Raw genomic sequence first — 21,348 nt, 5'->3', positions numbered from 1 at the left:
TCTAAGGATAAGAAGATGATTGAAATGTAAAAACTGGATGATTTCATAGTTGGAGATCTGATGGTGGTCTACTGGGTCTACTAGAATACTTCTTTTCGTTTCAAGTATTGGTAAAGGGATCTTTTAATCTTTTTTTTTTTTTAGTTTTAGTTTTCTTTTAAATACGCGCTGGTAAAGTACCAAATAACGTACGACTTCTTTTAAACATCTTTAATCGTTTCGTGCTAGTAAACGCGAATACGTGTTAGTAAAAGATTTCTCTCGTCGTCGTTCTCTATAAAATTCTTCCACTCCAATTAAAAATTGTAGCCGGTAAAAGAATTGCTGTAACTTTCCAAGTATTAAATATGAAAAAAGAGATTGTACATATACTTTTATGCGAGGAGCGCAGCGGTTGAACGATAACATGAAAAGGAACTATTGTTATGTGACCGGCGCGAAATGTGTTAAAAGAGGAATTTTAATACAATGTACTGTAAAGAAACTGGAATGGTTGTACAAAAATAGCTGTGATAACTATTCTCTGTTAACGAAATTGTATAAAATCTACTTTAAAAGATGCAAAACATTTTGTATAGTTACTACTAAGATATTCGTTTAAAGAATTGAATCTTTGATATAGGTACTAATTGAACGTTTAAATAGAATTCTGCATTCTGTGTTCTTTTCGTTTTCCTTTTCTCTCTACCTTTCATGGGATATCGTGAGAAGGAAACGAAAATTAATACACGAAAAACGATAAAACGAAAGTTGACAGCAGGTAGCAAGTCGGCGTTGGGAAAAAAGAGATACTTGTAACGTTGGGAGAAACCACGGTATAAATAAGATTAAGGGGGAATAAGAAGATTGAAAATGAGAAAGAGGAAATTGGAAATGGAAAGAAAGGAATTAATGGTAAGGAAGTAATTAAAGATAAGACAGAGGCGCGGTTAGACGTAGGAAAATTCATTATTGAAGTAATGAAATTGAAAGTAAAGGAACAGGAAGTTGACAGTACCGAGAACGATGAAATCGAAAATAGACGTTGGACGGAATTGATTTAAGAACGGAGAGCTGAGAGGTTCTGAGTAAAGTTAAGAGGGATAAAAATGGGGAGAACAAGAGAATTTATGGACGCGAGAAGATATTTAATGTACAAGTTGGAGACGAGGTATTACGACGGGCAAAGACAAGAATATAGAAATCTGGTGAGACAACTTACCACGTCGACGAACGTTAAAAGTTAAGATTAAACATTGGGAACGGAAAGAATAAATCGAGGAAGGAAATCGTAGAATACAAATGAGCAGAAAAATATTTCGGAACGTAAGTGGTGCAACTTACTTGAAGGAGAAACAACGGAAGATAAGACGAACCAGAGAACCGCGATCGTGCAGCATCGAACTAACAAAGAATCCACCGTAAAAATTAACAAGCTTCGACGAACGACTCTTTCTTGGCGTGTTTCATCGTCATTAATCTTCGGTATTATAATCAATTTCCTCCCCCGTCTAACCAATTCTACAGATACATACAAACAAATTCGTAAGAAACAATCCCATTTCTGAGAAGAAAAATCGTTTTTTTTTTTTCCGACCTTCACCACCAGGTAATGGAATTTCATTCTTTTAGAGTGGCAATCGAGTTCCCCAACTCTGATTGTAGGAAAACAATACATATTCCCAAAGAATCACTCAATATTCGAGGAATCGTGGTTCAGCTCCTTTAAATTCTCATAATACTGTGGTCGTTCTACAGCGTTTATTTTTATACGATGGGAAGATAAGAATGAAAGTCGCTTCAAAACAGACAATCGCTTCTATCGTGCGGAGCTGAACTGGAAGGATAATTAACGAGATGACGTCTTCGCTTACCGTCAACTATCGTTGCTATACGATCTTATGCGTATATGTAACACTTTCGGCCAATATGCGTGCTTATCCGCGTGATTTTATTGAATTTCTCAGAAATAACCAATCAGGCCCACATTCGTTTACCTTGTCTTACCTTCTTCTAGTAAATGCACGGTACTGCTATCTGTCCGTCACTTATGATTGTGTTAGGTCTATCAGAAATAAGCAGTCGGTCCCCCATTCCTTCGCCTAATCATCTTTTCAGTTGTCCGTTATACAGAGATCGTTATGTATACAGAATGCATTTAGGGCTGTGTAAACTGTTGCAGGCTGTCGTAAGCCATCCTCCTCTTTTCTTCCAAAGTAACGATAAAGCAAAGAAATAATGTGTTTAGTGAATGTTATGCATACATTATGAACTCAGGCTGCTCAATATCATCTTGGTGGGTATAAATGCGTTTCCATTCCTCGAAAAAATAAAGAAAGGAAAGGAAAGGAAAGGAAAGGAAAGGAAAGGAAAGGAAAGGAAAGGAAAGGAAAGGAAAGGTAACAACCAATCTCTGATCTATAGTACAGTTGTTACAGAGTTACTAGTACAGGTGATGGTGAGAAATCGGTAGTATGTTCGTGGATGAGTACCGATACCGTATTCCACCGTTGTTGACTGTCGTATAATTAGTTATTATAGTAGTACGATAGGATCTTATTGACCGAAACTGTGATATTTCGAATCAAGCGACGAACGAATTTTAAAGCGTACGATTTCAAAAGTTCGATAATACCTAAACGTAGTACTTCGAACATACACGTAAACTCGATATACGCGCTATTTAACATGGACGCAGGATGAAAATTATTAGGCTATCGGATCGCACTATCGTACCGACCTGTTACGCGAGCATACCGTGTACAGCATTATAGTAATACTATGTAATTGTAATTTTGCGAAAATTGTGCGTTAGCGGTATTTAATAGCAGCGATTGCATAAAGATTGGAAGAAAGTTGTTCACAGTCGTGCCCCCAACAGCGCGTATTAAAAAAGTCATCAAAGTTCAAGATGGCGACAGCTTTGCAGATAATTACGGAAAATTTGTCTTTATCCAACCTTCGCTACCGGACAAAAGGATTACGTTTTTCAAAAGCCGAAATAAAGATGCCGAAAAAACTATCCAATATCTCTACCTGAGGATTCTTCCTCAACTCTTCCAAATGTTCTTCGGTAGTGTACCATCCCATAAATATAGGGATGAAACTGATCAAAGCAGGCAGCAGCCAGGCACTGCCCAGCATACAAGTCACTGTGAGCCTCCTCATGATGGCAGGATACTCGAGCGGCCTGACTATAGCATAATATCTATCCACGCTGATGCAACATAGATGAAGGATAGAGGCAGTGGAGAAATAAACGTCCAACGAGCTCCACACATCGCACATAATCCTTCCGAACATCCATCGACCAGTCAGCTCGACAGATGCGTTGAAAGACATGGCGCAGACCGCGACGAGGAAGTCGGCCGCTGCTAGGCTGACCACGTATCGATTGGTTGGCACTCGGAGCTTCCGATGCCTTCTAACGCTGGCGATCACCAGCGCGTTCCCTACCAGAGCGGTGACGATAATGCTGACGATCGCTACGCCCTTGATCGCCGTCCAGATGACGTTTGACAGCTGGTAAATGTCTGCAGAAGCAGTGGTCGCTTGGAACGTGTCGCGAACGCTCGAGTTGAGCGATTCTGAAAGGCGGCCGATGCCGCAAGTCGTGCTGAGCCTGCCTATCGATCGGTCCACGTCCTCGTCCGCTGGCTCACCGACTTCCATTCCAGCGCTCGCTGCCTATGAGCATGCTACACGCCTGGAAACCGTTCAGGTACAGTCTGTTTCAAGTGTTCGAACACGAGCACGGCCTTCGAGCTTTCCAAGGTGGAAGATAGCTGGCGGAAGAGGTATCGACGGACCCGAGTATCGACGTGCATCGTGCTCTCGAGTGAAAAGCCGAAGTCAGGCTATCCGTCAGAGGCTTTCACGGATGCTTACGGAGATTTTAGGTTCGCTGATCTGATTCGCTGGGCAAGTTCGTGGATAGAGTTTGTTCCAGCTGATGCCTCTGTCTGGTCTCCTCTGTTCTCTGGTCTTTCGGATGTTGTTTTAGAACACCGCGGTATCTCTTTGAGTAAACTAAATAAGAGATTTTTATTAGTCTCAATGACGGATCAAAGAACAACCGCGGGTATGGACTGTTTTGTTCAAGCTTTACTTATTCTATACGAGACAAAATCAAAAATTTGGAATCATTCTCTTGAAATCAAAATCACTGTTATCGATATCGATTATAACTCTTTTTTATATCCACGGAGTTTCGAAAATCAGTTTCGCTCGCCATTGCGTCATCGAACAAAGATGTTTTTTTCTCTGCGAGGTGGCAGAATTCTAAGCTGGCTCTTTTAGCTCTTTGAGAGGGTAACGTGAAAGTAACTAGGATAACCTGTCAAATATCGCACTAAAAATTTCACACGCGTTTTAAATAGCATTACGTGTGACACAATTATTAACGATATACGTGTATTTATGGTTCTTCGAGTTACAATCGTGTCTGTAATAGTACGTTGCAAACATTCCAGTTCACTTTTTCAGAGCAAATCTGAAACCGTACTGTTAAATACTGTTAAAAACACCGTCGAAGTCCGAAAGAAGCCGCGAATCAATCGTTGTGGAACAAACATCAACAACAAGTTTAAAATCTAGAACAATTATTAACATTTATCGATTACAAAATGTTTTCTGTCTGATACCGGAAAGACGATGAATCTCTATTTTCTGAATCATTCTCTTTAGATCCTCCGTTATTTGATCACACGGACGCGGACCATTAGACTCTTAGATTCCACGAAATATATGATTCCGAATATATTTGGCCGATCGTGCGTAACGAGCGTCTCTGAACGAATGGAAAAGTTAAGAGATCGTTTGCAAGGTAATTGCGAGTAAAAAGCGTCATGCGAACATAGATTCTATTCTTAAATGCTCGCATAGTCTTACGACTATGTTTAAATTGCCGGGACCATGAGGCATGGTCGTATATAATAGCGGTTATTAAATCTCAAGTTAACGAAGGAAACACATGGTAATGTATACACGCGTACGTATAAAGTCTATGAACATGAGAAATGGCAAGAATTTTCCGACAGACGTAATAACACTTAACAAATGTTACTATCACGTGATAAAGTTACGAGATTAGTAGGATGGGATTTTACAGAAATTAATATGACATCTATCGTTCCTTTCTACTTTAATTTCAAATATCCAACTCGTATAATAGATATTTCGTTTTAATGATTAATGTATGATTGATTAAAAAGAAAGAAAAGTATACGTATCTGAAGACCTCGATACTACCCCGATAAAACTTGAAACTACTATAACTACACGAATACCGAATAGGAATAGAATCACTCTGTTTATACGATGTTCTTTTATGCAAAATGATCTCTTAAACGATCTTTTAAATTCGTTTGCGCTCTTTCTACGACTATCTACTTAGCATAACGAATATCTTAACTAATTGGAACGGATTATCCCTTTGAAACGACACAAAATAAAAAAAGATACGATAAACCGTAAACCACCTTTCTGTTTTAAATGGAGCAGTCCAAGTCTTTTTTCTCTTTCTCTCTCTCTCTCTCTCTCTCTCTCTCTCTCTCTCTCTCTCTCTCTCTCTCTCGAAGCAGTCTATTAGACTACAGATTCTTTAGTTTGAAAAATTAATCTAAAAATTAATGTAAGTAGATATTTTATGTTTAGTATTCAAAAGTAGTACGAATTTCGTATTAAATATAGTAGTTGCGTATGTGGAAATATATATAAATATCGCTCCGTTGAAGAAAAAAAAGATTCTTCTATGTTTAATCGTTTCAAAGTTATGACCGCTCCATGAGATATTAGTTACGTGAAATATTCTGAACATTTGCCGCGCGTATTAATGATATACATACAAATCACAATTACAATCGGATCGATCTCAATGTTGTATATTAATATTTAAAAAAAATAACACAATTTTAAATAATTTTTAAATAATAACAGCAATAGAAGCGTTTTGAACAAAACTCCAGATGGCATTGTCTTTCAATATTCAAACAGTTCGTAATTAATGGAAAGAAAAGACAAGGACAATGCCAATTTTTGTACTCGTGGATCAACTAATCTACGACATGCATTCGTTTTGTCAGATACTTTGCTCGATATTCGTGCGCGACGTTATTACAACTATCCGTTCGCGACGAAGGGAAACACTTGTCTTAATTTCTACAACCAAACCTTCTAGGAACGTGAATTCCGTGCTTTCGGCAATATGAACGTCTGCGAACCTATGTTGGAAGATAATTGCACGCGAAGAAAAGAGAAGAAAGATGGCCGGATGTACGATAGGCGGATACGCACGTGCAAACTTTTCGCATAAACGTTCCTCCTGTTCGGAGTGACAGGGTACGCTTTTAACGTTAAAGCAAACAACGGTGATTGGAGCACCGGGCGAGACAAGTTGTACGCATATTTAGCTTGGCCGAAAAACGTCTTTCTCTCCGGGTATTCGAAGCAAAACGCAAACGGCCAACGACCTGGCCTCCAATAATATATATTATACTCGTCTGAAGTGGAATTGCGCGGAGGAAGCAGCGTTCTCTTCGGTCTCTTCCATGAATATTTGATACTTCATGTGTATATGTGTATATGTGTATATGTGTATATATGTATATGTGTATATGTGTATATGTGTATGTGTGTGAGAAAGGCAATAACGCGATAACGATTAGTTTGACGGTTTTCCGAGATGGAAATTTCGGGTAACAGAGTACTTTTCGTACTATCGTTCTTAGCTTAACAACGTCAGGTGTTGCATCTATATGTTATTGAAGAAATTGAGAGACGACAGAAATATTTTAATAACGAATTAATGGATAATTAACGAACGTTGATTACGATGGGCTTACCCTTTTCAAAATCAACTTACTCTTTTCAATTTTACCAGCGATACCAGCAACCTGTAGTCAGTTGCTACGATAGAATCGCTTTTTATAGCATTCAAGTAGTAGAAGAAGAATTTAGCTAACATTTTCATGGAAAATATACGAAAGAATAACAACGAGTAATAACAACGAGTAATAATTGGAATACAGTAGCAGTTGAAATTTCTCCACTGCGATCTATGCCCCAAACGATCTAACTTCTGTTTCTGTCCCAAATGAACTCGCCGAGTTTCGCAACTTATCGCTCGCTCCGTTTACCGTAAGTCTAACCACGCGAACATTCTATCCGCAAACAATCCGGCTTCTCGTCATCCGGCGGATCTGACGTAGTTCATCCGAAACAGCATTGCCTGAAACCACGTGCCATAACAGGGAAAAGGCAGAATCCGGCTTGCAAAATCCTTCGCCCCGACCTAGAACCGTATTCTCCGAGCGAACTTCATAATCCCAGGTTGCCAGGTGTCAAACGCAAAATCGGACATCTAGAAGTTGTCAGCTGGAGGCAGATGCAACCAGCCAGCCGTATCGATAAGAAAGGAGTAATAAGAAATGTAAGGCCGGGTTCTAATGAAAAAGTCGGACAATCCTGGATCGAAAGCCACTGATGTTACTCCTCCTGGCAATAGTTAAATCGGTTAGTCGATGCTGATTATTAATAAAATCCTTTTAATTTAATCGGACATGTACTAACAAAAGGATCACAAACGAATCTTTCGTATTCGTCCTCTCGTGATCTGATATACCTGTCAATAAATTTACTAACAAAAAATTCGCTACGCTATAGATTTCATCGTCTTTTATCGTTTTTTATCGTCTCATCTTAAAAGTTTCATTCGGGATGATCAAATTTCTCACGACGGCCACACGCGACGAACGTCATAATCTGCTTCCTTCGAATTCATCGCGGTTACAGGAATGTCAACAAGTACAGTGCGAAGACAAAGCCTAGTAAGCTTGCTGGTGTAACGCAGTTAAGAACGAGCGAGTGCTCAAATCTTCCCTATTACCGACGTCACGCAAGAAAATCGTTCGTCGTATAACCGTCTTTAACTGTAGAAGGTAAAGAGGTAAATTTTATCAAGGCGTATAACCGTTGCCAAAACAACGGAAAAATTGAGTATAATAGGAAAAATAAGTAGCTTGTAATTTTTTAACTCGTTGCAATGCTAACAAAGTGTCGAAAAGTTTCGGCGAGCTATAATAATATAAGCTTTGGCGAGCCACTTTCAACGAATCGCAAACCATATAATTTATATATATAATATAGACCGTTGGAATACCTTCTCGTTACTCAAGGTAACCACTCCCATTACACCAAATTTTCGCTGATACTTTGAAAGAATCGTCAATTTCCAGGGAAAAGATGATAGAAAATGGCCATCGGTCCTCGGTCGTCGATAAACCTCCATCGAACATGCATATTACGCAGGAAATCGAGCCAGTCCCGCCCCCACCCCGATACCCACGTCGCCCGTATGCCTATTCACATTTCCACCGGAACTACGGCATTTCGTGTGCCATTAATTACGCCCATTGAAGCTTCGCATCTCCATTTTCGAACGCGCATTTCTCACGTGGTATCTGCTATGCTGTCAAGTGATCTAGACCTTGAATCTTCGCTACACTCGCTATGATCGTGCTATGACCGTCCTATCTATGATCTACGCCTGTAATCTGATTAGTCTACGTCGAATTAATCAAAGTTAACTTTTCTTGCTTTCGTGTTGTTTGTACCATTTATTATACATTAACAAACAGACTAATTTCCTTCCTTTGCAATCAGCAAGAAGAATTCGTTTAAACGGGGCTTCTAATAGATATAACGAATGATTTGACTTAATATTATTGTTGCGGAATTGATTTTCTTCCTCGATAATTTTTTTTTTTTTTTTACAACTTCTTTACGAAGACTTTTTTTTATAACAAAATTTTACGAAAAGTTGAATAGAACTCGGTAGAACGTTTCGCAAATGATCAATTTTTCTCTTCGTCTGATCAGTATCTCTTCTATATATCTATATATATATATATCTGTATACAGCGATTTGTTTCAAACGGGGATTAGGCAAATAGGCTGGAATACTTTTAACGACGAATGTATTACTATGTTGCTGATACCGGAAAGTAGGTACTACTTATAGCAATTAGTTTGTACGTGATGGTGAAGAAAAATACATAAACATTATATATGTATACGGTATAGTTACTTACGTTGAAATAGATTCTGTACAAAATAATTACGTATTTTACGTGCTTTATGTAATAATATAAAATACGAGATAATTGACGTTATCAACACGGCAATATGAAGGGAGATACGATACATTGTAGCATTATATTAAGAACGTGAGCTGATAGCGATATAATAATATTATTATAAGCAGATATAGATCGTTCGGATGCTCGTAATAAAGCAGACAAAATCAATTTACATGATAACTCTAAAGAACATAAAAATTCTTTTGCCTCTTTCTGTTTGCTTAGTTTGGTCCCGTTAGCCTGTTCTAATTCTGGCCATTTCCTGGAAAGAGGTAGAAGGTTTTATCAACACTGTTGCTTTGAACGCGCTAATTTAATTGCAATTGCCATTACTTTAATAAATGTGCTAATGACAGCCTTTTGCCGACTACACTGGACGAGTATAAATGTCTCTCGTCGTAAATTTTATTTGTTCTCCTGGCAATTGCGATAATCGTTATAGGAATATTACAGATTTTGAATATTATTGCCAGTTACTCTAGTAGGTGCACGCTAGTGACGTTTTACATTATCCGATTTGACAGGCGAGCAAAATATTTTTGCCTCGTTAAAAGTTTCTTGTTTACCTTAAGTGCAGCTTTTTTAAAGATGGTAATTTGTAATCAACGTCGTAATTACTCGCAGCGAACGCCGACTCGATCGTTTGTTCGTTTAATAGCACAAGGACTAATAGCACAACGACTAATAACGTTCAAACAACTGGAATAGGAAGAACGGTTGTAACATCAACTCGATTTGACAACCCACCCTCTCGGTTTTTTTAATCCGATCGGCCGATCAAATGAAACGATTTCCGGTTAGATCTAGCGGATGGTCGAGCATCCGGTTGGAAGTTCCGAGTTGAGCGAGTCATCAGTTTGATCAGCCAACATCGAAACCGAAACATCGCTCGGTATGATAGGAGACAGCAATGCCTACGAAACGTTGGCGCCAAGTTCAATTGCAAAGTGCAAATGTAAAATGCAAACACGATTGCTCCCGAGAAGCGAATATCATGGCATCTCCACCCATCGTGAAAATTTAAAATCTAAGGTTAGCGTTTCGTGTAATTTTCAAAATTGAATTGTAGCTACTTGAATTGTATATAATGTAACGATTGTATATACAAGTATTAGTCTCTTAGTTGTGTTTTATTTTGTTGGATCTCGTTGCATTCTTTTCAGCAGATGGTCAAAAGTAAATGCCGAGTATAGTAAAGTGAAAGAATGTTATTTCACCTCTTCTGAATCGAGACACGAGAATCTGATAGGAAGGTAATTCATACTTTCTTCACGACGACGTGCAATAGCAAAACACAATGGGAAACGTATTCGTGCGCATCTCGCCAGATTCCACGAATAGCAGAATAAACGAATAGACGAATAAACGAAGGAAATAAGCGTAGAGTTGATTTTTCGATGAAGATACGTGGAAGGAATCGCGCGAATGCTGCTTCGTGTCGTTACCGATTCGACAGTATTGGTCAAACGACCGTATCGACATTTTTGTAATTCGTTATCGAATCGAAAAGACCAAGGAGGTGTTTATTTAAAATTGCCACATCAACGAAACGCGACTAATCGAGTCATTGGAAATGCAGAATTAACGACCTCGAAGTAACTAAATAATATTTGGACTGGAAAGTAACAAGAAGAAAGGAAATCCGGGCGAGGAAAATTAAGAAAATAGAAAATTAAACGGCTGAACGTTCATTGTCTTTCAGATAATTAAAAGCTATGCGACGCTTTCAACTACTGCTACATTTACATCTGCTTTTCAAGCGGTACGCTTTTTATTTAGCTGGCTCAACGAGGCAGAGAAACGAGGCGCTCGTTACTTGGAATCTATGTAGTTGTTATTAACGTTTCATCAAGCAACCTTACGTTAAGATGTACCCCATCAACGATTCCACCCTCACGTTCGTCGAATCAGCTCGGTTTATATTCATGATCGCGGCTATAATTTAAAGGCCACTGGCTGCCGCCACCACCCAATGTTCAACGTTCCTATCTCGTTTTTCGCTTCTCTTCGAACCTATTAACCGAGAAAGACGGGTTAACTCCCCGATTAAATTACGATGAAATACGGAGTCTTTGCTGCTTAATGCATAGTTACATTCACTTGTAATTCGCCACTGGATAAATTTTCCGAATATCGTATATTGCGAGAATGATAAGATTTTGTCGATTTGAACAGAGTACAGTGTAAATTTCATATCCTTGCTACGATCTTTTCGCATCTTAGTAATCTATGTAGGGTATACGATACATGTTCGTGAGATATTTTCCACCTATTCTACCTATTCTACCTATTCTACCTATTCTACCTATTCTACCTATTCTACTGTGTAGGTTCAAACGCTCAAGTGTAAACATGCATTTATGATCTTTGATTTTCAGCCTCTATTTGGGATAAAAATCAGTGATAGACAATGAAGATAAAGTGAAAAAGAATGAGATTTCAAATATTTGAAATAAAGTAAAAGAAGGTTAAATTGGAAGTACTGAAAGAGAAGTTGAACAACTGTACTTTTAATCTAAAAATGAAGTTGAAATAATGAGTGAAAATAGACAGACGGCAGAAATTGGCTTTGGAAATAAAATAAAAAGGTAAAAGAAAAGTGAAGTATATACGTATATATATATAGCGTGGGAAAAGAATAAAGGAAGAATAGGAATGAGAGAAACATGTAACACGAGGTAAACGGAACAAGATATACGAAATATAGGGAAAGCAATATACATATCGCGGAACGAAAACACTAAACAGAGTGAAATAAATACGGAATAAGTATAGAGCAGGGAAAAAGTAAAGCAAAGCTACACGACTGAGCTTAAAAAAGCTACACAATAAATATGTAGAGCGAAGGTAAAAGGGGCAATATTGCGCGTGAGCCGAGCAAACGATGCGAAATATAAGAAGGAAGATTTATTTTCTACGTTATATGTATATACGTTAATAGAACGAGTTGGCCGAACGAGTAGTAATTGATGCTAATACGATCGAACAAGCAAGTGGAAAGTCAAAAGTGGACTTGGTGCGTTCGAAGGAATTCCTTTGACGTTCATCGAAGATCGATCGCTTACCCCCTAAGCTTCGACAAAACTTGAACGATCCTCGTGAGTCTCACTTGCGGCGGCTGATGAGCGCAATTCCATTGAAATCACGAACTGTCTGTTCAACATTGTCACGAGTCTACAATACCGAATATCGTTAACACATGTTGCGAGGGCAAGGGCGAAAGCAAGATGACAAATGTACGGAATAGATTGGAATAATAGTGGAGAACTGATAGGGATAAACATATGTATACAATGAATCTCTCTCCGCCTCCTCTCTCTATTCCAGTATATTTTACTACTACTATATTTTAAAGTGAAATTTACAGTGTCGCTAATGACAATCGATATTGTGTAGCGTTACGGAGTAACGTTGAAACGAATTAGAAAACAAACATGCATTATGCTATATATGTATTGAAATTGTAGATCGTAGATTTTCGTCAGGTTTTATACTTCATTTTCAGTATCAAATTTCTTTAGTTATATAAACCTGCTACTATATATAAATGATACTATATATAAATGAACGAAGGAAAATTAAATTGGATTTAATTAATCAGTACGCGAACGTTATAACAAAGCCAGTAAGTGTGACAATACCTTTGGTAGCCGCTATAGGTATAAATAGGGATTAACATCGTCTCAGGGACATCGGTTTGCGTAAGACACACTTTCCTCGATGCGGACAGATGCGCGACAAGGCTAGGATCACGCGACACGCGTTAAACTACGCTTGAAAATTTACTATACATCTTTTCCATTGTGTTTTCTTTTTTTCTTTTTTTTTTTTTTCAATTCCATCGTGCGGTGATTTTTTCTGTTTTCAAAGAAACGGCACTCCGTTTTCACGCGAACGGGACATTGCAATATTGTCTGAGAATTTGTTAACCTTGTTCCGTTATATAAAGCGTAATCGTTTAGCAGAATGTTGCAAAGAAGCTCCTTCTTTTATAGCGTTCGATCGATATTGATTATCGTTTTAAACGTATCGTATGCTAATTAGGATTGAAAACGGAAATGTTATTATCTTCGTTAATCAATTATTTTACCGATGTTTTTTATGCACGTTTCTATGACCACAGCTAGAGAAACAGAACCCCTCGAGAGATTCGATTTTCACGCTTTGAATATTACAACAAGCATTTTACTGCAGACATTTCAGACATTTTGCACGCTCGCGTATAACATACATTGCGTGCATTCTGTACACCTTTCCATATCTAGCACTTTTAATAACTGCATAGCGATACTGTAATTCCGTTACTTTACTGTACAGATAGAATTGTTCCAATAAATTAATTTGATTCTCAATAATAGGTTCACAATGATCGTGAATTCAGATTATTTTCATCGTACTAATACTAAACGTATAATACCGAAAACCAAAATCGCATAACCACCGCGTCTCTTGTTGGCCAGCGGAAAGTAGCGAAGCCTAGTTTAATCTACTCGATTAACCGGCGATAAGTTGATCGGCAACTTATCGATTTAGGGCTTGAGTCAGCAACCAGTTTAAAACACGATCGAAACCGGCGGAACGAGACCGATGAGATTGCAACTGGCACGGAGGAATAAAGTTCAAGTAAACAATCCACATTTGCTAAATCGCTGCTTGTTCTAGAACTCGGTGAGCCGGGAGAAGAGCCGTAAAAAGTTGGTTCGCTTCGACGACGAACACGCAGCTTGGATAAGGCTAAGTTAAAAGGGGAAAGGGAAAAGCGGAAAACGAAGAAAGTAGGAGGGAAAACAATTCCGGGATATGATGGAAACGCGTGGCCAAAAAATGTGTTGATCATCGCGATAGCGATGTGTTCCGTTACCATTACCGTAATGAATTTCGAAGATCGTGTCTTTTAGCTTTATCTTTTAGTTTTAGCGATTTGAAAGTCTTTCGAACTGTAGGAGAATTACGTTTGACGATATGAAAGCGCGACGATCTAGGCAGGATGAAAGTCAACTTCACCGTGAAACGCGGAGCATTGCATATAAACGATGAAGATGGAACGAACGAACGGAGCGAATAGTTGCTGTCGTTCGACGTTAATAAATCAATTTTCGCCTGTTCTCATCAGTCAATGGAACTGGAGTGTCGCGTCGATGCTTGACGAAGCTTGTGAATACGAAGAGAACTTTTATCATCAGGCATGATGAATGCAATGCTAGTATCAAACGCATTATTCGATAATATTAGATCACTGATTATGAAAGAGTGGACATGTAGAATATGTAGAAGTAATTTCTATTTTTCGAATTTAAGACAACATTTTCGATATATCTGTTTTAATTACGTGGAAATAAATTGCAGAGAAAATTCTATTCTTATCTAACGACGATTGGCAATCCCGTACTCGAAGTAGACGATAATTGAACTCTTAATTGACCAATCTGATTTAGATTGGAAATAACGAAAACATTACATCTTCGTATAAAATACGAACCTAGATACGTTTATCACGCTTTCGGAAAAGTGATAACGGTTGAATTCGATCGAGGAACGGTAAGTTATAAATTTCGTGACGCTTTTTAAATACATCAAAAGAAAGAAAAAAAGAACGATTACGCGATAGACAGCAAAGATATTTCAAGCATCGAATCACAAATCAACACGATATACGTATGTATAATATAATATAAGCTAAATGCAGAAGCAAAACTTCTACCGGCGTGTCTTCGGTCAGAGTGAAATACGCGAGCGACTAATTCAGTGCAGACGGATAATTTCCTGATGGAACGTGTCGTCCTAACGGCAGCCAAGTATCGAGCGATCAGACGAGCAAATGTCGACCAGATGATTCGCAAACACCACTTGCAGAATAGACTCATCCGTCATTTCAATTTCTTCGCTATAGAATGGAGCCTCGATATAGAATGGAGCGAATACTATCGCCAGCCATTGTATTATCTTTGTTTGTTGTCTATTTTACTCTCACCCCTTTTACGCAGACGTTTCTCAACGTCTCGCTTTCCGCCACTATCTTCCGCTTGTCCGATAAATTCCACATCAGCCCAAAAAACCAATAAAACTTGCTTTCAATTTCCAATGTCCAATATGCACGTCCTATCTTTACTGATTTCCACCTCTTTCCTCTTGTATTATTTTGACCGGTGCCAGACGGAAAAAGGAAAACTATTCCGTTCAGGGTGAAATTTTCGACTTCAGGAAGATTCGCTGTAAAAATGTGCAAGAATTTCCTTGGCAAAATATCGACTAATTAAGCTATAAACGTGTATTTGCTTTTTACGAAACTGGTCCTAATTTTAGTGCGTCGCGTCTTCTTTAGAAAAACACGAGACAACCGTTTCAATGAAAATCTCTATTGTCAACCATCTTCCGTCTTATCCCGTACCGAATGTGAAATTACACTCCATTTACTTTCAGTACAGAAGGTTTACTCTTCTTCTATGGAAAATCGATTTGATAGGAATACGACATAAGATTGGCCTTTTCGACAAAGCTTATTGGTTATTGCGCCGACCGCAACGTAGCAACAATGTTTTCGAATAATCGAAATATTTTTCATAATAAATCATTTTTCGATAATGCCATACTTAAACTGCTCGATGCTTAACGGTTTAAGTAGGACCCGGCTACGAGAAGATATTGAACGCAACTCGAACCACAAACGCTTATGAAATAACGGAAGAAGATTTATTCCCACAGTGTGAATACTCCGTTCGATCCTGGAAAACGTTAACGTTCGGACGGTAACGTTGTTCGTTTTGTGGTATTAATATAATAAGTTGTTATTAATACAATAAGAAATAATAAGTTCTCCTCTTCGTTGTTCAGCTTGGCAAACGCACAACGCAAAAACAAAACGCATTCGACGGCCTCTTCTTAAAAATCACTTATCGTGCAGGTGAAAAGTTTCGTGAAATTCCCATTAAGTTGCTTGGAGGGGAGAAAAATTGGAGGGACCGCCGATCGTGCATTCGGTTCGCGACGTGGGAACGAATAACGCGTTCGAGGGATTGGAAGAGCGACCTTCGCGGCACGGTGAAAAAGGCACGGTGACTTGGCAGAAAGAGAAAATAATACCGACGGCAGAGCAAGTTCAAGAGGGCTGGATCTACATACTGCAATATTCATAGAGACGACACGGTGGCCGCGATCGGATGCCGACAGACGTTTGCGTATGCAAATCGCTCGGGACGATAAGGCTGAATCGGGCCGGATAACCGTAGAATACGAGGCGACGTGCAACCGCCGCAAAATCCGCGTATTTCCGTCTGTTTGATCGATTTTCATCGACATTGTGCTTCTTCGTGATTTTCCACGCTAAACTTTATCCATACAAGTATAATGTTTTTGCAACGTATGATATCATATTAACTTATTTATTTTGTTCTTTCTCGTGTTGTTTTCATCCGCACGAGTGCTGTTCCCGGCATTACTTTCTACGGTAACGGACGAAAGAAAGCGCTATTGGGACAAGGAGCAGGGTGGCGTGCGAAAATTGAAATACCTTGTGATCGAAAGCTTACGTGCCTCGAGGATTACGATTTCGAAAGCGCGGCAAACTGTTAGCTTTCGAGATACATATTAAGAAAGATATATTAGTACTGCTACGTTGCATCCTGACTATACATAGGTGAATGAAAGAGATCTATGAGTTTTTATTTCATCAAAATAATCAAATAACCTCGAAATAATCTCTCACGAGTTATTTAAAAGAGAATGTAAATGATTTGAATCAGGAGGTATCCTTAAAAGCTGAAGAACAACAAACGATTCGTATAATTTGAATATTCAACGAAATGATAATACTTGAGTTGCAAACGTAGAAACATTTACGTAATCGTAACAACGTGCATTCTTCCGAAGAGTGAACTCATGCCTTCTCAGAATAATGACTAATTGATTTTTCAGGCGAGTCGTGTAAACGTGAGGTGTGATTTTTTTTACTTCTGCCTATATTAAAATGACATTTCACGTTACGAACAACTCAAAGAGAATATTCGTTTGCCTGCTAAAGACTTAACAAAGTGGCCTGAGAGAAACCTGATATTTAAATAGCAACGAGTCCATTGTCGTTATTTCTTCAATAATGTTCTCCGCTTTAAGAAAGATTTTGTCGAATCGTTAATTTATACTCATAGTTATAACTAATAATTTACGAAATAGTGGGGAAAACGCCTCCTATTACATATCGCAGAGCGTGATATTTGAACTTTCTCGGAGCTTGAAAATTGATCGGTAAGAAAATCGTTTGTGAATCAAAGTAATAAAGCATTAGGATCTGCGCAAATTAATTCAAAATAAAATAAGAAGAACGGAGAATCTGAAAAATCAGCAAGATCGAGGTTCGTTGTCGTTATTACGCGAACCACTGTGAACGAGTTTTTCGTTTCGCCAAAGCTCGATTACGTTTGCAGCGTTGTCGTTGAAATTAGCCTGCCCAATGTCCGGAAGCCCCCAAACGCAAGCACAAACTGCTCGTTGACCCAAACACGTTGTCCCATCGAAAGGCCCTTGCCCTTAACACGAACACCCATCTTAAAGACCTATAAAACGCTGGTGTTTGTCACGGTCGGTGCTCAATGTTCGGACCAAAACGGACGGCAATTTCCAATTCGCGGGTAAACGAATCAGCAATTTCGAACGCGAATCAACGATTTACTTATTACTAGGATCTGGGGCTCCCCTTTGTACACTGATATTTTCCAAGTTGTTTTCGATACGTATGATCGGTGAATTATCGATGATCTACGAGGCGAAAGCAGTACGTGTACAGAGCGATTCTGAAATCATAGAACAACGAGCAAAGCGTCGATTGCATAGAACAACTGCGAGAAGAAATTTCTACATACATGCATACCTACTACCTATGTGCTACGTGTTTACACAGCGTTTACGTAGCGTCTACGTAGGGTCTTGGCAGCGTTTACGATAGCGTGCTAAGCCACAAATATTTGAAAAAGATTTATCGTTGCGTGACACAATTCTTTTCGCAAGTGTATCCACGCACTTTGTTTCTTCCTTCTGTTTTCTTATTAGAAGATTTATCGGAGCCTAACTAACGTTTGTTCGATTAATTATTGTAAGCAAGTACGAGTATGGAAATGTGGCGTGTGCTTGAAAACCAGATTTCTCGTTTCCTGTCGTTGACGTTCATAGAAGATGAAGATTTCCCGTTCTCCATATGAAATACGTTAACGTATACGTCGCATTCGTAGATCGCTTTAACGCTCGTTACATTACTCGACTGTCTTCGTATCTGTACGATATAAGTAAATTAAACAAAGAACGATTGTATCGTGCAAATGAAAAATATTCAGGACGGTGTAATGGACGATTACAACGTAACGTGAATCGATCGAAACGAGAAAAAGTCATTTTCTAATACTTACCGGATACATATTTATGAGAAAACGTTTGTACACGTTGTCTAGCAATAACGTGAATTACCTTGTACAGATACGTATCATCTAGCGATCGTCAAACGCGTTTCGATAGCGGTATATTATTTACATTCTGAAGAAATTGGCTAGCAATGTCGCCGAACTATACATGTATATATGTATTATATATGATGTCGGGCTATAATTTCTAATAACACGACTTGTATCCGGAAGACTCGAATTACAGCAACGATTTCCAAGGCGATTCCGGTGCGAGCGTTCGTAATGAAACGCACTCGCGGAACGAACGCCAGTCGGTTCACCAATAAAGAGGTTAACCATCGACCGACACGGATCTATTTTCTCGATAAAGCCTCTTACGTACGCGTGCCAGTCCTTGTCGTTCTGTCAATGAATTACGTACTTTCGCAATCGTATGCACACGTCCTTGTTCACGATCAAACGACGAACTTGCGGAAAAATAAAGAACGGTTTGCGTAATCGTGAAGCATGATGTATGTTTAAAACTGGGAAACCGAGCTCGTGTAACTCGTATGGAAGAAAGACGTTCGTTGGCATGTGAATATAGTATCTTGTGTTGGGCACGAAACGTGTATAGCGTACGCGTTTATCGACGGCTATTCGCACAAACATTGTATACCCATTTTTGATGAAATTTCATTTTTTATCCGTAACAAGTAGTTCTTCACTGTGTCTGTTTATGCTGCATAAAAAGAGCATCTCTACTTGTTTCCTAAATTCATAAGTTCCTCTGTCGATAATAATATTTTTCTTTATCGTGTTTACAATCAACGAATGTTGACGCGATGAAAGAAACTCTTGTAACGCGATTACTTACTATTTATTGCAACGAAAACTGCAAGTAAGAAAGGCGGACTGGCTTTGACAATCGGGTCTTTAAGCGTTTCAGGGAAAAACCTCGAGTCTGTTTACATTCTCTTTGTGGAAAATAAAATATTCTCGGTACGTACTATTTTAGTAATAAGACATTGTATTCCTGTTCACGTCGTAATATTATGTTACACATAAGGTGGGTTTATCTGAAAATATTCCTCTTCGCACTGAATAGAAAATTATAAAGGGTACATTTAAATAAATTGCTTCGTTTATCGGTGAAACAGTAGCAGTAACAGTCATTGTTTGTATGAAACTCGTGTGACGGGGAGTTTGCAATCTTACATAGATAAAAGATACGAGACACGTCCTTTTGACGCCACGGAATATTGCATTCGGTCGTCCTCTGTTCCTCCTTATAACGTTATAACGTTTATTGGACTTTCTGTCTGCCTGGATTCCCGGATACAACGCGTCACAACTTCCGCGTTTGCATACGTCTTGTCTTTCGCGTAACGCGTGAAATGAACTCGTCTCTCGAATGAAACGCACGAAATCCTATCAAATGCCACGAAATGCTACGAAATGCTACGAAATGCTACGAAATGCTACGGAATGCTACGAAATGCTACGAAATGCTACGAAATGCCACGAAATGCTACGAAATGCTACGAAATGCCACGAAATGCTACGAAATGCTACAAAGTGCTGCGAAATGTTTATGTTTCTCTCGTAAACGTGTAGTAAAAGTGAAACGACCTCTCCCGAGTCGCGTTAAAATCTATTTTTTGTTTGCATTTCGGCAACGGTAAAACATTTCCTAATAAATTCTTGTATATTTTTCAACGATAATGTCAGAGATTAAAGAAACTTGCTTCTTTTAACGCGTCTGTAGATTTTTAACCTTAGAGTTTTGAACGCGTCCATTTTTCCTGAATGAAAAACTTCAACGAGAATGTTATTTTAATGGACAAATAGTATACCGTGTACATTACCGTTGTAAGATACGTGGACACTCGTTTAATAGAAAGTCATATAGATACGAAATTCCAAACGAAGATGACAATAAAACCAAGATATAACGTATTTGTTGATTTTCCGACTTATTTTATGTCACTTAATACGAAACGCTTGAAGAAGGCAACGTATAACGTTTTGTAAGCTGCGAATAATGTCAATTTAACTGTTATGTTAGCTTAACTTAATTAACATCGGCCCCCATAATTCTAACACTTTTTCCTCGATCCGACTAATACTTCAATGTTCAAATACGTAAACGTTGAAGAGGCTGACGATAACGTATATCGATTGACTGCTGAAACGTAAGGATAATTGCTCTCTTATGTGTAAAAGACGGTAAACGTGTCGTGTTTATCGTGTTTCTGACCGATGGCCTCCAAATAGGAAACTCCGACTTTATCTTTTATTAAAATTGTCCTAGAATACGTCGCACTCTGTTTAAGACGATGCAACATAGATAGAAAGAGTACTATCAATTAATTCTAGGAATAATATTTGAAACTGGTTGACACTTGCACGAACCGTGTATTTAATTTTCATATATCATAGATTTGAAGTTTCGAGTAAACTATCTAAATTTCGTACGACGTAAGATGATGCCAAGTCTTTCTTTTGATCGTTTTAATCATTATAATCATTATTATATCGTTATTATACCGCTAATTCATATATATTAATAGCATGTGTAATATTATTGTAGTAGCATTCGCGTTGATAAAAATGGAGGAGAGAATATTTGCACACGTACGAACAGCAACGTTAATTTATATTTAGTGATTTCAGAGAAAAAGTGGCACTGGCGTGTCAATGAAGCATTGGGAATTAAAATGTCTTGCATTTTCTAAAATATTTGTGAAAATATGAAATTTATGCAGAACAACCTTGTTGCTAGTAAATAGTAGTAAAAAATTAAAAATTCAGAATCTTGTCTTTTCTTTTTCATTGGCCATGATAGTAAATTTAGACAATGAGAG

General features: G+C 38.4%; 1 protein-coding gene across 7 annotated transcripts in view; it reads right to left on the bottom strand.

Annotated features, from left to right (window-relative positions):
- Positions 1–21,348, bottom strand: part of LOC138187862 (octopamine receptor beta-1R) — a 97,322-nt gene that overhangs the window by 22,900 nt on the left and 53,074 nt on the right. For 3 of the 7 annotated variants that reach the window (XM_069129079.1, XM_069129080.1, XM_069129081.1), the window contains one exon: positions 3,016–4,008. The exons of 2 other annotated variants lie outside the window; for them this stretch is intronic. In XM_069129079.1, coding sequence (XP_068985180.1) covers positions 3,016–3,651 — 636 coding nt within the window. In that variant the 5' untranslated portion in view covers positions 3,652–4,008. Of the gene's footprint in view, positions 1–3,015; positions 5,076–8,137; positions 8,290–21,348 lie in introns of those variants that run through there. 2 more of the 7 variants (XM_069129083.1, XM_069129082.1) reach the window with 2 other exon arrangements.

Source organism: Bombus flavifrons, chromosome 15, assembly GCF_040668555.2.
Source record: "Bombus flavifrons isolate JBK064 chromosome 15, iyBomFlav1_principal, whole genome shotgun sequence".
Taxonomy (NCBI): domain Eukaryota; kingdom Metazoa; phylum Arthropoda; class Insecta; order Hymenoptera; family Apidae; genus Bombus; species Bombus flavifrons.
The sequence above is the reverse complement of the archived record's forward strand: the minus strand, read 5'-3'. Positions and strand labels throughout refer to the sequence as shown.